General features: G+C 38.6%; 4 protein-coding genes across 5 annotated transcripts; all 4 read right to left on the bottom strand.

The window, feature by feature from the left end:
- Positions 1 to 141: 141 nt before the first annotated feature.
- Positions 142 to 4,935, bottom strand: LOC113776122 (glucose-induced degradation protein 4 homolog). 2 transcript variants are annotated; one of them, XM_027321206.1, is made up of 9 exons: positions 4,733 to 4,935; positions 4,536 to 4,568; positions 4,362 to 4,417; positions 3,490 to 3,633; positions 2,353 to 2,426; positions 2,175 to 2,229; positions 2,045 to 2,107; positions 1,827 to 1,954; positions 142 to 618 (listed from the first exon to the last, which is right to left on the bottom strand). In XM_027321206.1, the coding sequence occupies exons 1-9, from the start codon at positions 4,776 to 4,778 to the stop codon at positions 540 to 542; spliced, it is 678 nt and encodes a 225-aa protein (XP_027177007.1). In that variant the 5' UTR covers positions 4,779 to 4,935; the 3' UTR covers positions 142 to 539. The 2 variants fall into 2 exon arrangements, with proteins under 2 accessions (XP_027177007.1, XP_027177008.1); XM_027321207.1 differs by lacking the exon at positions 4,536 to 4,568 and having other exon boundaries at positions 4,733 to 4,933.
- Positions 4,936 to 5,797: 862 nt separating this feature from the next.
- Positions 5,798 to 7,213, bottom strand: LOC113772973. Its single transcript, XM_027317478.1, has one exon. It carries the CDS (start codon positions 7,211 to 7,213, stop codon positions 5,798 to 5,800), a length of 1,416 nt encoding a protein of 471 aa, XP_027173279.1.
- Positions 7,214 to 10,684: 3,471 nt separating this feature from the next.
- Positions 10,685 to 14,309, bottom strand: LOC113772944. The gene is made up of 3 exons (XM_027317441.1): positions 13,270 to 14,309; positions 12,130 to 12,672; positions 10,685 to 11,598 (listed from the first exon to the last, which is right to left on the bottom strand). The coding sequence occupies exons 1-3, from the start codon at positions 14,116 to 14,118 to the stop codon at positions 11,491 to 11,493; spliced, it is 1,500 nt and encodes a 499-aa protein (XP_027173242.1). The 5' UTR covers positions 14,119 to 14,309; the 3' UTR covers positions 10,685 to 11,490.
- A 3,480-nt stretch (positions 14,310 to 17,789) lies between these two features.
- Positions 17,790 to 18,368, bottom strand: LOC113772968 (transcriptional regulator TAC1-like). The gene has a single exon (XM_027317471.1). It carries the CDS (start codon positions 18,366 to 18,368, stop codon positions 17,790 to 17,792), a length of 579 nt encoding a protein of 192 aa, XP_027173272.1.
- Between the last annotated feature and the right edge of the window lie 1,292 nt (positions 18,369 to 19,660).

Below are 19,660 nucleotides of genomic sequence, written 5' to 3'. Positions count from 1 at the left end.
TAAATATTTGATTCTTCACCCTTAACTATGGAACACCAACTTTTGATCTTACAACTAGTTGTCTAGATTTATCCAACCGGAAATTTAACCAAGTACTGGAAAAAATAGGCCAAACCTTGCCAAGTATACGATAAGCAGAAGTACATTGCAAAAGGAAGAATCAGGTGTAGAATAAATATTTCAACAAACACGAAATGAAAAGTATCAGGTAGAAAACCTTGTTGTCATTTAACCCTGCATGGTTGCAAGCCTACTCAGAAATTAATCACAGACAGACCAATGACAAGAGCGTGTTAACAAATTTACTCTACTAACTAGTGATTATTTTGTGAACCAGTAGACCTTAGGGATCCACAGTCAAACAGATAAATACATCTCCTCAACTGACCTAACTATACAACTTACAAGAAGCATGAGTCCCGATATCTCCACCCTAGAATTTGAGGGACTGCTCAGAAAAGCACCATGGCAACCATATATCTCCAGCAAAATAATGAAGCAAAAACCTTCATATCTTTCAGAAAAAACAGGTGTTGAAGTTATTGCAACTCGTACGAGGAAAAACTGAATCCTGATCTGCCCTCGTTAATGGACTTCAATTCCAACTTCTGGAAAGGACTGCCAGAAAAGTTCAATACAGGAAATAATAAGTTGGTAATGTTCCGTTAGAATGGCCAGGAGAACTATCATTGTTCTACATGAAAGAGTCTTGACTAGTTATCTATTCAGGTTTCCTTCCCACTGAAACCTTTAACTAAAATATACCGCCTGTTGTTTGTCTCCATATTTCTGCACATTTAGACTCCCTACCTAAAAGAGCGATAAGGTCACCCACTTACATCTCACAACTACTATAATAATAATAATAATAATAATAATAATAATAAAGCATCACAACTTTTGGGGCAAAACACTGAGCAGTCTGTGCTTTTATGTAATTGAAAAGACAGAACAACATGTTAATGGAACATTGTTTGAGTGCAAAAATGACTACAATTATATCTCGTCTGTACGTTGCTTAGGGAGTAAATCCCCAAAAGGTGGGCTTTTTGTGAAAATAATTCCTATAAGGTGGTGTCTTTCAAACCTCTTTCCCAAGGGTGAAAAACACATATAGTGAATGCGATGTTTCCTTAAAAAGCGCATTCTGTGAATGTATTCTTTATTTGTGTATTCATTTTTCCCTTAAAAGATGCATTGACTGAATGCGTTGTTTCAGAAGTCTCACTATTTGGAAACTCTTTTTGAAAAGTATCGCTATTTGGAAATTTATCGCTGTTTAGGTACATAGAAATACAGGCCCATCTAAGAAAAATCTTAAATCCAGAATTCCTGCCTCCTATTGCCCTTCCCTCTAAGAAATGGAAAATAAATAGCCCACACCTTGTTTAATGTATATTTCGAGGAGATAAGAAATCATATTACATAAATATTTCAACATAAATCATAGCTATTTCAAATTTCTCTCATTTCAGAATTCCTCCATGTCATTGACAATAACATACATGGCTTTTAGACTCCACAATGACCTTTCTTTCATTCATTCTTTTTCTTTTTATTCATCAAACAAAGACAAGAAATAAGTATTGCAAGAAGCTAATGCTTGTCAATAGAAAGATCACATACAGAAAGCAATGCTTTTTGAGCCAATCTAATATCTAAAAACGCTGCCACTAGATTGATTATCAAGGTTATAATCACAATTAGAATTGATTATAATCACAATTAGCCTATTGGAATTTGAGAAATATGAGTACTGGAAAAACAAAACATCGCTTTACCAACAATAACTTTCTAACCACCAGCAAAATCGAAAAATTAGGTACCTGCTGTTAGGATCATAGTAGAAGCCACTAACAGACCCATCACTGCAGGAGAAACAAACATAGTAAAAACCAGCAATTGTAAGTCCACAGTCCGTTCCAACATTCACAAAGTACTGCTCTTTCCATCTCTACAACCAAAAGTTGAAAAATCAAATCTTAGAAGAAATGCCATAATTAAGCGTGATCAAAAACTGGAACAGATAAATGGTTTTTATTACCATAAATATGTATGGATAGTTACTCAAATCCAAAGATTTCCCGCCATCAGTTTCCACTTGGCTCTGGAAAAAGCTAAACAGAGTCAACATCATAAAATTTGAGCACAACGGATAACTTTTGGATACTCACCTGAAGGGGAGAGAAAGATGGGAATTTGGTCCAGTGCTTTATGTCATCATCTGAACTGTTCATGGTTTAACAAACTAATTAGGCAAGTTAAATTTTAATCCAAGCATCATTTTATTCCTAAAATAGACACAACTTTTATCAATCAAATTAATCCTGTTTAATGAGTGCAAGAACATACGTCGCACCCCACTTGTTAGTGAAAAAAGTATAGTTCTTGGTATCAACAATCTCGCCTTCCCAGAAAGTAATCACCTGTGGCACATCAAAAACAAGAACAAAATTGAACACTACGTAATCACATCCTGACAAATAGTTTCTATTCAATTTGTCTGTTTCCCAAGAACAAAAACTGTGTTCAGAAAGATAAACTAGAAGGGGAAAAGTTAAAAAATAAAAATAAAAAATGAAGGAGCTCTTTTCCTATTTCCCATGATGCATGATAATTTGGTAGATAAAAGTAGACATATTACTTTGTTTACTTTCTCGTCCCATTTTTTGGGTTACATTAATTAGTTATATTCCACAAAATGTGGATGGTCAACTTTTTGCATACACAGACCTGTAGCATTTAAAACAGGTAAGTTACTAATAGAACAATTCATTGTCAGAATAGTACAGTTGACAAGTCGAATCATCATTCAATAAATGATTCAGGATCAGAGAGGAGGAGGGGAGGGGAGGGGAGTCACAGGATAAAGAGTTAAAGGAAGCCATATTGGACTGAATCATGATCGAGTGAACATCGAATCTCTAGTCGTATAAACTCTCAATTACAGGCTTTGCGCAATTCCATTGGGTTGTTGTGGGGGGGGGGGGGGGGGGTTGGTAAACCTCCCCTATATGCAGGGACAAGCTTTTCTTTCAAGCAAGTAGTTGTCAATTATCAGGCCAATATCATCGCAGCAAGAATATACAAATAGCACCAGTTGGAAAGAAGCAACTCAAGAACAACATAAAGCTAGCATGGGTTAGCTTATCCTCATAAAGGAAATGGAGAAGACCGGGGTGATAGAGGACATACTTAATGTGTTGGACTTCATGCGATCTGAACAATCATAATGTAGGACCATCTCCACACAAAAAATTATAATTTTTCATACATTAGCTTGAAACAGCATCAATACTTCATGTTCTAAGAAAATCATGCTTATTTTCCCAAAGGTGAAAATACTATTTTACAACAGTAAGAAATAACATGACATATAACAAATGAAAAAAGTTAGATACTGCATGAAACATATGATATGCAAGTTACATAGGAAACCAAAAGATCAAGGAACCATAAAGGTGAAATTCATTAAGAACGGCTTCTTACTGGTGTGTCTGCCATAGGAACATTAAGGGCCTCCATTGTGCCACATAAATACCCATGATCAAGGTCACAACCCAGAATTCGAACATTTACTCTCCATGCTTCATCCTTCTGTAGACTTGAGACATTCTGCGTCCCAGAGAAAGCCTGCAGTAGCTTATAGACAAACATGCTTAGAACTGGGAAATCTATTACACGTATCAATACTTGTTCAATTGCATCTCCAACATGCTGTCAAGTCTGGAGTGCAATTATCAGGCATATAGAATCATGCGATCAAACATTTATTCAAGGTAATTTTGTTACAATGTTCTGTCATCTGTAGACATCAAAGATGCAATTAAATTTGTTTCTGTTCCTCGAGAGGAAAATCAGAAAACCACAAAAACATAAATACAATAACACCATTGAAGGCTAGAAGTTCCTATGGATCCTATTAGCTTTCAGGGAGTGGAGGCAATGAATAACCAAGATTTTCCCGCCCTTGCAACATTGTCTATCCCATCTCCTACACATTCCACCCCAGATCCACAAATGATGAAATTTGTTCTGGATTCCACTTCTATAAGTCAAGCATCTGCCAAGTCATTCCCTATTTTCCCTCGTTTCTGACCAGAAAAGAAAATTTCAATGGCATTATGTGGGCTAACTTTTTTATACATTGATTAAAAGATATACAATCATGAGTGTACTAGTAACACACTTTAATTGGAGAAACGATGGGGGGACAAATGAGGAGTAGAATAACTTCATACATATGAACCCAGCATAACTTCCCATAAACAGCAAACTCCAAAAGTATTCAAAATGCAACATATCAGCTGTGAAGAACTGTGATTTCCACATATATACCAGAAAAGAGAGCAGCGATTTACCTGCCCAACACTCAGTAGGGTACAAGGTGGAAGTGTAGTATTTCCTGCATTATCATCTTTAATTCCCGAAAAGAAAGAAAAATTATTACCACGAGAACAACGTACACATCAGATAGTAGTTATTCAGAGGTAAATTGAACGATAAGTATAAAGAGTTATCCAAATGATGCAAACCGTTTTCCGCTTTCTTGCTTGTAGCTTCATTATCTTTCCATTCATACATAAATAGAAATGAGGAGCATGTAAATTTATTGTCAATTTGCCTCAATCAATCGAGATAACATAATCAACTGAAAACGGTAACGATCAACCGGTGTGGTTCAAGGATTAAAAGTAGTTTAGGTGAAATTACAGTAAAAGATAGAAATTACCCGATACTTGGGACGGCATAGAAGACTCGGCCACTCTCACCGGCATTTTCTGCAGCTATTGGAGGGCTCAATGAAATTAGCACTGCAATTACCAGTATTAAGCAGCTCTGAATCCGCTTACAAGAAGAGATGAGGAAACCTTCTTAGGATTAAACTGGGGATTAAATGGCGTTCCCCAAAAAAAAAAAACTAGGGATTAAATGCACTAAGCCGCCCCAACTGTACGCCGAGTTACAGTTTACCCCCGAACTTTCTTTGTATGGGCGATTTGCCCCCTTCATGATATGTCGTGACAATAATACCCCTTCTTCCTAATTATATTTTTATTTTCTTTCCGTATCACATTCTTTTTAGTTTCTTCTATTTTCTTTTTTCTTTCTTAATCTCCCATGCTATTATTATTTGTATACATTGAATATAATATACCTTGAACAAGATATTTAATTTTGTTTAAATTTGTATTCTAGATTAATGGTAGATTGTTTATGTATCAGTTTTCAATGTCAATAATTCATAAGAATACAACTCCTTTTTTTTTTTTTTACGTTTCAAAGCCAATTTGATGTAAGAAGTTGAATTACTTAAATATATATATGAAAGAAAAGGAGCTATTAATCGATCAATTATCAATGGTAGAAAATGTCAAGTTACCGGGGTTGAATCCGTGCCCTGCAATTCACACACGGGATCCTCAGTGGCAATTTAGTGTCACTTCTATATTTATGCCAAGTGTCCTATTTATTTAATTTGTCATATGTTGTTTATTTAAATTTCTTCAACCATCACGTAATTAGTGAGATTGACACTGGATTTGGCACCGAGTAGTGGCACAGAGGATCTCAACTGTGCAATTCAGGGGCAGCATTTTGTCACTTGAAAAAGCCCATTAACGTTTTCTTCATTAACAATAACAATGCAGAAGGATCATCGGGAAAGACTAGCCATATTGGATTAGATTGACAATAGTAGTATTTCTCATGAATCCGTTTCTCTTATACTAGTGATTAAAACTCTCATCTTAACTGCTAGAATCCCATATCAAGGTGAAATTTTGTTGGCGAGTCCTCATGATGACTCGCACGACATGCAGTTCTCGTGCTTAAATATACAGCTCAAGCTAACTAGGACTTCGGCAATGGCAGCTTCGGTCTTCTCTTTATCCGAAAAATGCAAGGTTTGTAATAACAAGACTGTAGGTTTTAAATCGAACTTCATCTTCTCTGGATTTCTCTCTAGATGCCATTGCACCGTGTCATGTGCCATTGGCGCTAGCCACCCCATTATGCCTCTCAAAGCTTCTCTCCACCCCACTGCCAGTAATTGATCATCCTCTGTACCTTTCACATTCTTGCTCAGCTTTGATTTCACCAACGACTTAACATTCTCCGGCAACATTTGATACAAAGATTCTCGTGTCTCAGGGTCTAATGATTCGGCTGAATCCAAGCACTTTTCTGCCAATAAAATCACATTTGCATAACGCAATGCAAGCCCTGAGCCACCCACAGTTGAAGGCCCTGCTGCATGAAACACCCTGTTACTTCTGGAAACTTTTCTATCTCCCAAATCATCATCTTCGTCCAAGAAGAAAACTGATTTGCGGCTGTAAAACCTGACCATTCTCAACTTAGAGTTTGAGGTGGTGGGAATTGGTCCGGAGTGTGAATGTATCTGTTCATTCATCAGCTGAGCAATGATACAACACTGGGCCGGCGAATCTTTGAGAATTTCTTTCTGATGGGATGGCCTCAGGTTCCTCAACGAAACTGATGAAAGAACCGGAACGTAGGGGCCGAACACAACATAAAGCCGGGCATATACGAAGCATACAACGCGGGCCATCAGGTGAACACTCTTATCAAATGTCTGGCTCCACAAGGAGATCTCTCTCAAATGGTGAACCTGCTTCCTCTGCTTTTCCAGTTTTTCTTTGAAAAGCTGGAAATTTGGCCTGCCTTGCATGGATGGCCCCTTGTGCTTCCATTGACTCAGCTTCCTCTCGGAGATTTCCAATTCCGCAAGAGCATCCAACGACGAGTACAAACTCGCAGTGGCAGCGATCAATTTCTCCATCTTCTGAACCTTCTTCTCAACGTGTTTCGACCCGTGTCCCAGCTTCCACAAATCAACGATGCCCAGCTTGAGTTCGTTGTAAACGAGGTCGAACCGTTTCAACCCGAAGTCCCTGCATTTCTGGCCCAATTGAGCCACGGCAGTTGCAGTTTTATCGAGATCTTCAAGCCTCTCTGCGCAAGCAAGGCCGAAAAGAAGGCCTTCATCCATAGAATTCAAATACGCAATCCCCTGAGATGCGATTACCTCACGTGCAAGCCTGGAAATCTGGTCATGAGAAAGGGATTTGTACAAGGAGACTAATTTGGACATGGTCTTTGCAGTCTCGAACGCGAGGATTCCTAATTGGTTAGATTTCTGCACATCGTCACCATGTTTTCGAGCGCTCAACTCCGAGAGCCAACCCATGGTTTTGAGAGCAACCGTTTGACGACAGGGGCGATGTATCTGATATTACTAGTTATTTGATTTGGTTCTTTTTGGAATGGCGGGGTGAGTTACTTCTGAGTGATGAGATTGAGGCTTGAATTAGCGGGTTATTTAAGGAGGAAGACTGGTCTTCAATGCAGGCGTGAGGGTGACGCCTTTGGCACAGTTGTGGGAAAAAGAGAGACAGAGAGAGCCGGGGAAGAAGGGGGTGTGTCCTGTTAGGAACTTCACGGGCGGGTGCACAAGGAAACAGGGGAAAATGGTGGTGTGGATTTCAAGGATGTTCAGACTCAGGGGTTGACCACTGATTGCCGCGTCAGCAGAATCTCGTTACAGTCAGTTGGAACTTAAGACTCTGCATTTCCCTTGTTCCGAGTGATTATTTCACATTGCATATAATTCAAGCGTCCACACAAGTGATAAGTGCACTGGATGGATCCTCTGTGTCTAATTTGTTTCCCTGTCCAAAGATTGGACAGCTCAATTTTGTCAAATAATTTTTGACTTATGCCGTAAACATATTTTTTCAATTTATTATTTTATATTTTTAATTATTTTTTAATTTTATATATATTACATTACAATAATTATTTTAAATAATACTCTATTCAAACGTTCTCATTATTATTTGTGGGCCAGTCTATTTACTAGATCTCAATCCAATATTCTGGTTTCTCGCAGCTAGAGCCGGCAATACCATGCCTGTTTTATTATTCCTCTTTTTTTAATCTCTCTGGTTTTTTGTAACTTCAGGTGTCTTTTAAATTTCAATTTTCTTTCCAAGTGTCTTAGTCAGCTACCAGACCCTCAATTTCCAGATTCAAATCAGGATTCCGTGTCAATTGATTTTGCTTAGTGCCTGCGCTGTTTGATTCCACGGCCGGTGCGCGTTGAACGTTTCTAGATATATTTCGCCCCTCAAATTATTGTGACAAGTGTCTCCAAGCAGGACTAAGCACGACGAAAAACATTATCGGTCCGGTCCATTCATTGAAGCCGACTGGTGACAACTTCGCCGATGAACTTTTGACTTCATATGCTGCTTTTGCTTTAGACTCGACGTTTGTCATGGGTCGTCCCATCTCCCTCCTATTTCGTGTCGAAAGGAAATGTTACTCCTACTTGACTCGGCCAATCAAAAGAGTTACGCAATGGCCCGATCAAAGATTTTTTTTTTTGAAGGACCGATCAAAGTAGGTCCATGACGGTGGACCAGGGTTGAACAGGCCAAAAATGCTGCAGGGAAATTCCGAAGAAAGTTGAAGCTTTGAACATTTCAAAGATCCTTTCCTTTGTTTTTTTTTTTCTCATTTTAAAGAGCATGTGCTTTGCTTCTAACTTCTAAAGTAGTACTCCCACTTATTTTGAGACGCATGAAAAAAATGTGTTCCTTTTTCCTGCTCTTTTTTCTCAATCGGGAAGCAATATGAATCTGTCAAATACTACTATATCCGGAGTTCTCTTGGACAGAATCAAATCTTCATTCCTTACAATTTTGAAGTGTGACCTAGACAGGCTAGACTTTCACAACTTGCTAAAAATGATGTAGCAAGTTATACGGTAATCAATTTTCCATGGAACATTAATAATGAGGGGTAATCTGGAACCTGGACTTCAATTGCGTTGGATGTACATGTAGCAAGCCCAAAGACGACGAAGGAAGAGGGACTGGATTTTCATTTTTTGCGAATAATCTGTCGGAGCTTAAGGGCCCGTCAGTTGTCAATGAACTAGTCTTGGTGGATACTTTATTACGTATCTTTGATCCTTTAGCTAAAAATCGATTGAGCTTCGCAGCGTAAATCATATCTTGCAAAGGTTGAGGGGAAATACTCTTAATGACTGGCTTTCTTCTCACGATTAATAGAAAAAATAAAAATTGATTGTCTTAGCTTATAATGCTGTATACTAAGAAGTACTAATTTTTTCTTGGGTCATGAATGGGCACCCAACAATGTAAAGTTGGGCCTTTAGACAAAAGTCCACTTTATGGGTCCAATGCCATTTTAGTTCGACATAGTCTACCTGTATATGTGTGAAACCATAATTGGAACCGAAATAGGATCAGAATTGAAGGCTCAGTAACCGTAATCGTAACGATCCCTATAAAGATCGATATATGCTTTGTATCTTTTAGAATAATTGGAATTGCTAGTTTTTAAACCGAAACCCAAGGTTCTAGAATTGTGATGATGTTTAATTGATGCGTTATTTGGATACTTGAGTTTCCGTATTTGCATTCAACTCTTCTCATAATTTCTCTCTCATTAATGACTTATGCTTTTTAATAAATTTGAATTATATTTTATTATGGTTTTCCTTTCTCTTCTATCAAACTTTATTTTTATTTATAAATTCACTTAATTTATTTTATCCATATGTATTAACTTTCCTTGGTTTTATTTTAATTGTTACTTTACTATTATAGCTGCTAGAAACTTAATATTTGTTCATTAAAAAAAATTTGCTTTTGCATCTCTGGCATTTAGCTAAATATAAACATATAGTTGAAGTTTTTAATCATATAAAAATTTAATAATTGATTCAAAGATTAATATGGCACTTGAACACTTAATACATTAATTTGATAAAATTAATAGGTAAGAATATGATATTTTAAATTATTCACACTTGCATATTAGAAAAAAAAAAGTGCTAATGTATGGGTTAAAATACTTGTGGGTAATGAAATGTTATGTGTAGTGATTAAATATAGGAACGCAGAATATAGAAGTAAAGGCACAAATTATTATACTAACGACCTAAGACAGAAACCAGGCTGCAGAAATTATTTATCAGTAGGCAAATCTACATCACCACGAAGCAGAAATATTCTAAATGTGGACCAAAAACTATATGACCTTCCGGGAGACCAACAAAATGAGTGGCTTTCGCGATGATAACAACAATAATGTAATGGGAAATGCAATCAAAAGGTCCTTTGACAATAAAGCCAAACGCCTCCGAGTTTGTCAAACCGTAATCTTCCCCCGCGCACTCAGGTAGACCGGACTCCTAAGTTTGTAAAACCAAATCTACCCAAGTTTTTGCTTTAGTTGATAGATGCGTACATTTTGTATTGGAATTGTAAGGCTTGAAAGTCACGTGCTGTTTGACTTTATATTGTAGAAGTGTTCAATTGGCAAAAATCCCCTCCTCCTATGGTTTCCATATGGAATCCGTTTATGCAGAATTGAATGTTTTTTCAAACAAGAGAGAGGAGGAGATATGATACCCGAGCTAGGAGGGAAATCAATCAAGGGGGAACAAGAACTGCTACGCCATATTGGAGTCGAGAATGAATATTCTTGCTCCATTCCAGGAGCAAATAGCTGAGATCTTATTACGATTTGAAATCGAAATGGATTTCTTTCGTGTTTTAGGAACTTATTTTTGGCACTTTAATAATTGGGATGTTGGAGTACACATTACATAAAGAAGATGCAATACTTATATATAATTCTAGTAAGTGCGCTACTTTAGTAATGAGCATAGGAAGGAACAAAGGCTAAAATAAAAAGGACATCCCAAAAAACAGAAAAAATGCGGGTTACACGTTGAGGAAATCCAGGCAGTTCAACAGGTTCTCCCTTCAGGAATCGAGGCAAGGTGGGAGCAGGAGGTATAATCAGGGATGGTTCGTTCACCTGAAACTTGTGGCAGAGCCATGGGGCTAAGGGATGGCCTTGAATTAACCCTTCTCCTTGTAACATCCATTTGCTCCATACCAATTTCAGAGAGATTGTAACTTTAATTAATGGCACTCGTATTGATACCCGTGAATTTGTTGCCATTACTTTCTAAAAATTCTAGGTTTCTTGATGCATCAGTTCTATCAAATCAAGATCAAGCAGAAGTGCGGACTAGCTGCCAAATTTAGTAGGGCATAGGTTGTGGAAGTCCCTTTCGTTACTTTTCGTAAACTGTCCTAATGAACTTTTAGCCTGCCTCATTAGAGGAGGATTTGAGGCGAGTTTGTCTTCCCCGAACCGACGACGTTTAAACTTATTTAGTCTTACCGCTACTCTTTAAAAATTCCCAGCCCCCGCTCCTCCTCCCCAACAACCCCCCTCCCACCCAAAAAAAGAAAAAAAAAGAAAGGAACAACGTGGAGAATGTACACGTATGACGTTATGTTTCCAGAATTGTCGGACTTATTTGGCGGCATATGAACTCCTTTCCACACGGGTATCCTTTGGGAACAAAATGTTCTCCTATGAAAGTCATCCGGAAGTTGAACTTGCTAACCATCGTCCTCAGGGGGGTGTTACCGATTCCCACCGACTGCAGCCCCTTATTTCCATCCGCACAACGCCGGCCCTGTCTCCTCCGTTGATCACCTCGCAACATTGTCTACGTGGTGCCTGCCCATTAAATCGTTAAAAAGCCTTGTAGCAAATTACGTAATGAAGCAGTAAAAGTCTAAAGAGATTAAGTACAAGTCAGCTTCAAACTCCTATACGAGCATGATGCGCCTCCATCATTCCGCAGACGACGGAGTTATTGGCATCATGGATTGGATTCATCATCAAGAAGAGCAAAAGTGAGCGGTCCACCCCACTAACGACAGCATTATTTATACAATTTTTTTTTCTATTTAGTTGCATCACAAATATATTTTTAACACTAATTATTTTAAGTAATATTTCAAATAAAATAATCATATCCAAACACGCTCAGAACACCTGGACTGAGTGCATTAGACAACCCTTCAACTAGGTAACAATAATATAATATGTAATATGATGATTTTAAACAAATTTCTTTCATGTTTCTTCTTAAGTTCATCATGCTATTGATCCATGGAAAAAGAAAAAAACAAATAGGGAGGAAAAAGATGCTTAAAGTAACTTAAAATACGCAAGTTTAAAAAAAAAAATTAATTAATTTTTTACCTTCTTCCATATGTTGGGATCTAAAATGGGCGCAGAGACATTGAACATCTGAACGGACAAGGCAGGACGATACTTGCCGTTCCCACATTGTTTCCTAGGCTGCGGAGGCCTCAGGTACGAAGTCATGGTCCCACCATCACCAACCTTCGTAACGCCGTCAAAGAAGTACGTGACGGGTCTCTTGCACGGATCCAGGCTGAGGACCCTGGTATTGAACGTAAATGGGTCTTGACTCCAGGACCTCCAAGTTAAGAATGTCTGCAGGGGCGTGGCCAGATCTTTCGCCGTCACCAAGGATGGGTACAACTGAATGGTGTAGCCCCAGGATACGGAAATTGACCAATTCCGCTTAAGGTCGTAGCAGAAGCTGTGTTGCAGTGCCCGACTTGGGTCGGACCTGTAAGCCTCAACCAGAATCTTGACGGAGTCAATGCGATTGGTGCCCGGAAACAGGGGCTGCACGTAGTCCAGATGGTGCAGTGACACCAGTGGCGCCAATGGGTGCGCGGCAAGCAATCCATACGGGTTTCCACGTATGTCCAACTGATTTGATAATTCCACCAAACCAAACAAATATCTCACCACCAAGTTCAAGGGTATTTCCGTAAATACAATACGAAGAGCATTTGATTCCTAAAACAACAGATAAATTTTTTTTTTGTAAAAAAAAAAAAAAAAAGAGGCACCAATCTTTTTAGTTTCCCAAGTTTACATTTATTTCCTGAATTTGTTTGTTTGTTTTTTTTTTTTTTTTTTAAAAAAAGGCAAATGATGACCAAGAATTGTATCATGTCTGAGAATATTGGAAATGGAATTCAGGGTCGTGATAACGCACCGCCTTGGAAACATCGATGATCACAGGCAGAGACATTGGTACTAAGTTTCCAACAAGACAACAACAATAATAATAACGCCCTTTGATAATTTCCACCTACTAGACCTCCAACCAACAACTAATGCCGACTGTCATTATGTCGGTTGATACGATCGCATCTCATCTTTACCAGGAGGAGATGAGGGTGGTGGGATCGGATATGCAATTACCAGTGCTTTCACATGGAAAAAGAAATCGCAGAACATCATGAATTCCTAATCACCAGTAATTAATTTGAGAGTATTATTAATTTCAAAGAATCTAACCTGATGGAAACCGAGCTCCCTGGTGATTGGCACGCCAATCTCGCTCATGCAACCCCCAATCTTCTGATCAGAGCCGTAGAAAGAGGCGTAGCGATTAATGCAGCCATCCAACACCCTCACAAGCTCAGCGGCGAGAGGGTAGCTGATGGCGAACCCCCCGCCGCCGTAGCCCATAGTGTAGGAGTGTATCACGTCCTGCTCCACGCTCTCCGAAATCCCACCAACGTAGTACATCTGGTTGTGATCATACTTGCTCAGCACAGTCACCAGATTCTCGGTGAAAAACACCGTATCGTCGTCACCCATTACGAACCACCTTACGTTGTCTACCCCAAGCTCGAAACTCTGCTTCACTATCCGCGCGATGCGCACCGCCGACCGAGACCCGTACCCGCTGGTGTACTTGAACCCAGATGTGTCCTCTGAGACTTTATACGGCGGTGAAGTCTCAGGCCATTTCATATCTTCGGCAAGCTCTTCATCAAGCCAAACGAACCCCCGAGTGATATTGGGCCTCCACCACAGTTCATTGTACCGACGGCGATTGTTCCATGTCTTAGCGGAGCCCCCAATACCAAAAAGAATATGAGAAATCTGAGTTTCTCCATTAGTGTGATAATCACTAGCGGAGTGTACGAGGGGGGCTTGATCCTCACAACCTGAACACCTTCTGTAATTAGTTGTGGTGGAGAAATATGACAAGGCGACGAGAGAGATGGAAGCAACGAGGCATACTACAAAAAAGCCCTTCATGAATACAGTCAAAGCATCGGTGGCTTTTAAGGGAGGGAAGAGTATGTATTTCCACGGTTTAAGCGGGTCCTGAACGTTTTCCGGGGATTGAGACATATCTTTTTGGCTTGGCAGTTGGGGATTAACCCAACTTCGAAATGTGAATTAAGAAACCTATCAAAACTCTCTATCCCAGTACACCTGTGAGATAAGAGCTTAAAAGTTTTATGAGGAAGGAGGACGGAAAGTGAATTATTTCCCGTCTGAAACCCGGAAATGGAGCTTTTAAGGGTTTGGCCAACGGCCTTTACAGGCTTTACTGCCAAACCTGTCGCCGTGATTGGGTTTTAAAGGGCCCAGAGGCTCAATGTTGAAAGTAGAGCAATGTCCACCAAACCCCCTTTTTTTTTTTTTTTGTTGTTTCTAGTGGGGTTCCTGGGTCCAAAAGTTGGATTTTGTTTTCTTACCTCTTGCTGCCAAGTGCCGAGTTCTTAGGGGCAAAGGATTTGTTCCTTTACCAAACAAGAAGGAGTGGAGACCAGGATCAAGTTCGCCGTCATGAGAAAATCTCGGGAATTATAGGCCTGAGGTCAAACACCCGATTCCTTTGCTCTTCTTAAGTTTCACTCACCGTTCTCTATTCCAACAAAAAAAAAAAATTTACAAAAAAAAAAAAAACTAAAATAAAAAAACCTTTTCGTAAATCCATGATCTAGTTTCTTAATTGAAGGGGTCCAAGTATTATATGTGCCCGAGGACCAAGACCTCTGAAGTCTGAACTGTCGCACAGGCTCACAGAAATCAAAATGCTGGTTTCAAATGGTATTGCTTCGCATGAAGATGTGGGGTCCGGCGATATATAATTTCCCCTGCCGGCGGACTGCTGAATAAGGAATTTGAATTGGTTAATACATGTCTTCTTCTTTTTTTTTTGGTTGGATTCACATCTGGAGGAACTTAAATTAGGTTCATATCCTTTGCTCTTGCAAATTTTCTAATCGGATATTAGAATGTGTAAATTATCCAACTAGTAAGAAATCAGAATCAGCATGGCCATCTACAATTGTGTAGCTGCTGCTTGTGGCTCCTGTTGGCCTTTTTAGGCCTGTTTGTTATTGGGGCCTAATGTTTAACGTTTCAGAATGACCCAAGGAAGAAGAGCAAATGATCCAATCTCTTTGTTGAAAGTGAAAAGAATTCAATTAATAACTGAGTCCAGCCCATGATCAAGTAGATTAGAGATTTTGCATTACCTCATATCCACACCGAGTGCAATACTCTTTAACTGCAATATAATCTTACTGCAACACTTTCCATGTCTTTTTTTCTTGATTGATGATTGAATGTTTCAGGCCAAATGCAAGAAAATATATGTATAGAAAGTTTTTCCCCGCTTCAGATTTCATACGAAATTTGGGGGAGGGGAGGGGATCGATGAGGACATTTTTTACAGTCGAAATGTCTACAGAATGCTTGAGGCTAGAGAGTTCAACACCGCCATGAAACAGGATTCGGGCACATTCTCTTAGTTTCAACTTTCAAGCCCAATATTTGGTGTTGCTTTTGCAGCCCAAAGAAAAAGAGGAACAACCCAGAAAAAAATTTCCTAAAATGTCCTTTACCAATGTCTTTTTTTCTTCTGGAATAAAATGTCGTGCGTTTGATGTCAAATTTGGGAAATGAATCCTCAAAAACAGAAACACTTATTTAAAACCGATACAAAAATTTCACTTGTGGGTGGATACGACTAAGAATATAGCAGTCCTCTACCTTTTTCCTCTTGTTTCTATTATTTGAAGGTTTTCCTAAAATATTATTGATGATGATGAATTGAGTGTAAAGCATCAGAGTTATATCAATTATTCGACGAATAAAAGAGGAAGAAGAAGAAGAAAAAACGCAAGCAAGTTCCTGACAGGGCCTTAGCCAGTTAGCTCACTTTCCTCGGCCCAAACCAAGACTAGGCCGTGTGGATTGCTACTGATAAGGTCCTGACGCTTTACTCGCTTCCTTCCCTTCCCAAAAGGACCAGTGAGACAAAGGAACATTTCTTTTTTCTCTGGAATTTTTGGCCTTGGATTTGCTATTGCATATTCTGTTTTATACATTCGATTTTACACCAGATATAAGGATGGCAGTTTGGATAGGAAATTAATTTTAAAAAAATTATTTAAAATAACACTATAATACTTTTTGTGATGTGACGTGACGTATGTAAGATAAAAAAGTAGTTGAAAATTATGTTTATAATGCTAGTTGAATAATATTTGAAATTTTCTTTTACAAATTATGCTAATCAAACGGACCTACTTATTTTATCTTTTAATGTTACAAATACAGATTTCTTACATATATTAATTATACGCATCTGCAGATACAGATTTCTTACATGTATTACAAACAAGTTTTTCAAATACAATGCTACAGTAATACACAATAACTCAAAAAACATCTCATCCATACAATATATCAAAATTTTCAAAAAATTTTATAGTAAAAATTTTCAAAAATTTTTTATTCATATACACTGCTACAGTAAAATTTTTCAAAAACACTTCCAAAAACAGCTAATCCAAATAGAGTTATAGTTTTTTGGTTTTTATCTTCCACTTCTCCCCACACTTTTTCCACCCCAACTATTAAGTTCAAAATTCAAACCCTAAACTTAACAGCAGAGTAACCTCTATGCACCCTCTCTTAACCACTGTATGTCTAATATATAGGTTGGGTAATACTAGTAGATTTGCAGGAGCCTTTTAAGTTGCTAATTATGGACATAATTTCCAGTGTTGACAATTTGGTTTTTCCTATATGTATTACGAACATTCCTGAGACTGTTGAAAAATGCACCACTAATGGAGAGGTGTGTTTCCACGAAATGATAAGAAGGCACTGTTATGACAGAGACCCCAGTGGTTTTTGACAAACACATTTCTCTTGTCAATTTAGGACATAAGATTGATAAATATCCAAGTATTGTATAAGTCAGGAAAGAATTTAGCAGGAGATCGGGCGGTAATTAATTTCCCCTTGCTTCCCCAACGGCCGCCCACATTATCAACAAAGACTTCCTCCACAGCATCAACTAGACCTCAGTTGACACATTTAATTAAACGTGTCAGGAGGAATTAATCCCCCACCAAGTCACAACTAAGGACTAATGACAAGCTCAAAGGTTTGCGACTTGCAGAATGTTGAGTTTTATGATCGTCAGTAAGTACACTGTTTGCAAGCAGCAACAGAAAACTTTTTTTGTGGTCCATGATCAACAAGTCATTATCTTCCTCTTAATCGGATTTAATTTCCTAGAAACGAAATGCTAACTACCTAATCTTATTGTCGTTGCGTAATGAAAATTCTTATCTGAGTTCGAAGAAAATGTCGTACCTCCTTTGTTGTAGAATACAAGACGTCTGCATTTCTTTGTAAGAGTTGAAATAAAAACCACAATAATTAATGCAATGATAGCAAGGAATAAAATGTAGTAAACGAACAAATAAACTCAAATTACGAACAATTCTGAGTCTACATGAAACCGGAGAGCACTAACCTAATCGTGTGTCTATGGCGATACTCTATAGATCACACACTTCTGCTCCACAAATGTTTCGGGCCTGCAGTCGTAGAACTAATGTGAACAGCATAGTCTTCTTAACGACGATATCATTACACAAGCGCATGGTAAAATTAATCAGAGGTTTGATCAGATAGAACGGCAAGTAGACCTCTTTAATGAACCCTTGGCATCATATATAGCTTTTTTTTCCCTTCCTCTTTCGACAAAGGGATCATCCCCTTTTTGATGCCTGGTGAGGTTCTGGGCCAAGTCGAAGCTCGAGGTCTAATTCTTTGAATGATTCGCCATGACTCGACTGCCTGTTAAATGGATTGCTTTCCACTTCGTTGTTGTTTGATGAGGATGTCTCAGCGAATAAGGATAGTTGCAGCTGATCATTCCCAGTATAATCATGATAAATTTCTTGATGATTTGGTGAAGTAGAAGCCCTTGTAGTTGTTGGGGGGCAACTTCTTTCATCTCCAGAAAGTTCAAGTTGCATCACTGTATCATGAAATTCTACGGAAGGAGAGGGTGGATTAGGATTAGGAGCCGAAGCCGGAGCCGGAGCTGAAGCATCCCGCTCTGTGACGTCCAATGAAAAAATATTGTTGTCGCGGCCCGCGAATTCTTTGAGCTTTGCCCTATCTTTTCTGTGGATGTTCATGTGGCCTCCCAGTGCCTGAGCATTAGAGAATCCTCTTTTACAGAAAGAACAGCTATAACCCCGGGCGTGGCCGAGTAAATCTGGATCGCCAGAGCTCCATGTTATTTGATCGGCCTTTTTAGCATTCGACAGATCGATCTCCATGTCCAGTAAGTTTCCAGCAAGAAGGCCTAGGTCCCGGAGGGAATTGAGCGGAGTCTAGGACGAAGAGGTCGTCTATTTAATAAATGGTCGGCGGTATTGCAATTGAAAAACTATAACAAGCGTGCATGATTTCGTAAAGCTAACTTATACTCATCTTTGTTCTTTGAGGGCCACATTAAAATACAATAGTGTCAATCTTCTCCTCAAATGACAAGACTGCCCCTTCCATGGGTTCGTGCGCTTTATTTCCCAAAATTTTTCAATAAAAGGATCATTATGTTTCAACACTAAAATAGAATCCTACTTTTGACCCTGAAAAACGTACTTCGAATCTTCACAATTTGCAAGTGATTACCGAGATCCAACATAACTCTTGAAGCTTCACGTTTAATATATATTTTATCTTTCTCCTCTTGTAAATTTACAAGTATATGCTAGATGTAATTGCAAATTGAGCGATTAGAGGAGACACATTTTCTCCTCTTGTAAATTATAATGATCTTTCTTCTCTCTTGGGACATCTGTCCGTCACACAGGACTTGTCTAGTACGTTTTACCCCTTCATGTGATTGACGGGCTATTGCACGAGACAGGATTTATCCAATGTACAGTTTCAGGTAACGACTGCGGATTCCCTTGTCAACAAAAATTTTTTTTTAACCCATTAATTCGACTTATTCTCCCATTCTTTCCCATCAGTAAATTATTAACAAGACTTTTTGACCCTTTTTGCTTCCAAAATCAATATAAATACTCCTTTTTCTTTGCCCCTTGATCACCTTAATGTTATTCTACTCCTCCGATATTTTGGAAAGGGAGTAGGGCCTGAGGTTTGTGGGAGAAGCTCGAAGTGTTTGAACCTAATTTTTATTGCTAATGTGATGTTGGATCGGACTCTAGTTTCTGTTGGCAATGCCACGTCAAAACTCTCTCTATGAGTTCGTATGCCCTTTTAGATTACTTTTCCAGTCTTTTTAAATTCTTTTCCTGTTGTTCTATCGAGTGGTACCCTGAACATTTAGAGAGTTCTTTAAAAAATTGAATTTCCAATTAATAGTTTCATCTAACGTCTAGCTATTCTCTTCATTTTGGGGTCATCTGCGGTGGCTGGTGGTCGCATGTTTGGTAGATAAAAAATTTCCGCCATGCCTCCTAGACTTGTACATTTGTACAAATCGGAACGAGAGATTGCTTACCTACCAAAAAAAAAAAAAAAACCACGTAATAATACTACTTGATACGTACAAATAAGACTTCTACATGCTTCTACAAATTCCTACCACTGGTCTTTA

The sequence above is a fragment of the Coffea eugenioides genome, chromosome 6 (assembly GCF_003713205.1).
Source record: "Coffea eugenioides isolate CCC68of chromosome 6, Ceug_1.0, whole genome shotgun sequence".
Classification (NCBI taxonomy): Eukaryota; Viridiplantae; Streptophyta; class Magnoliopsida; order Gentianales; family Rubiaceae; genus Coffea; species Coffea eugenioides.
Note: the sequence above shows the minus strand (reverse complement) of the source record. Positions and strands in the feature narration are given on the sequence as shown.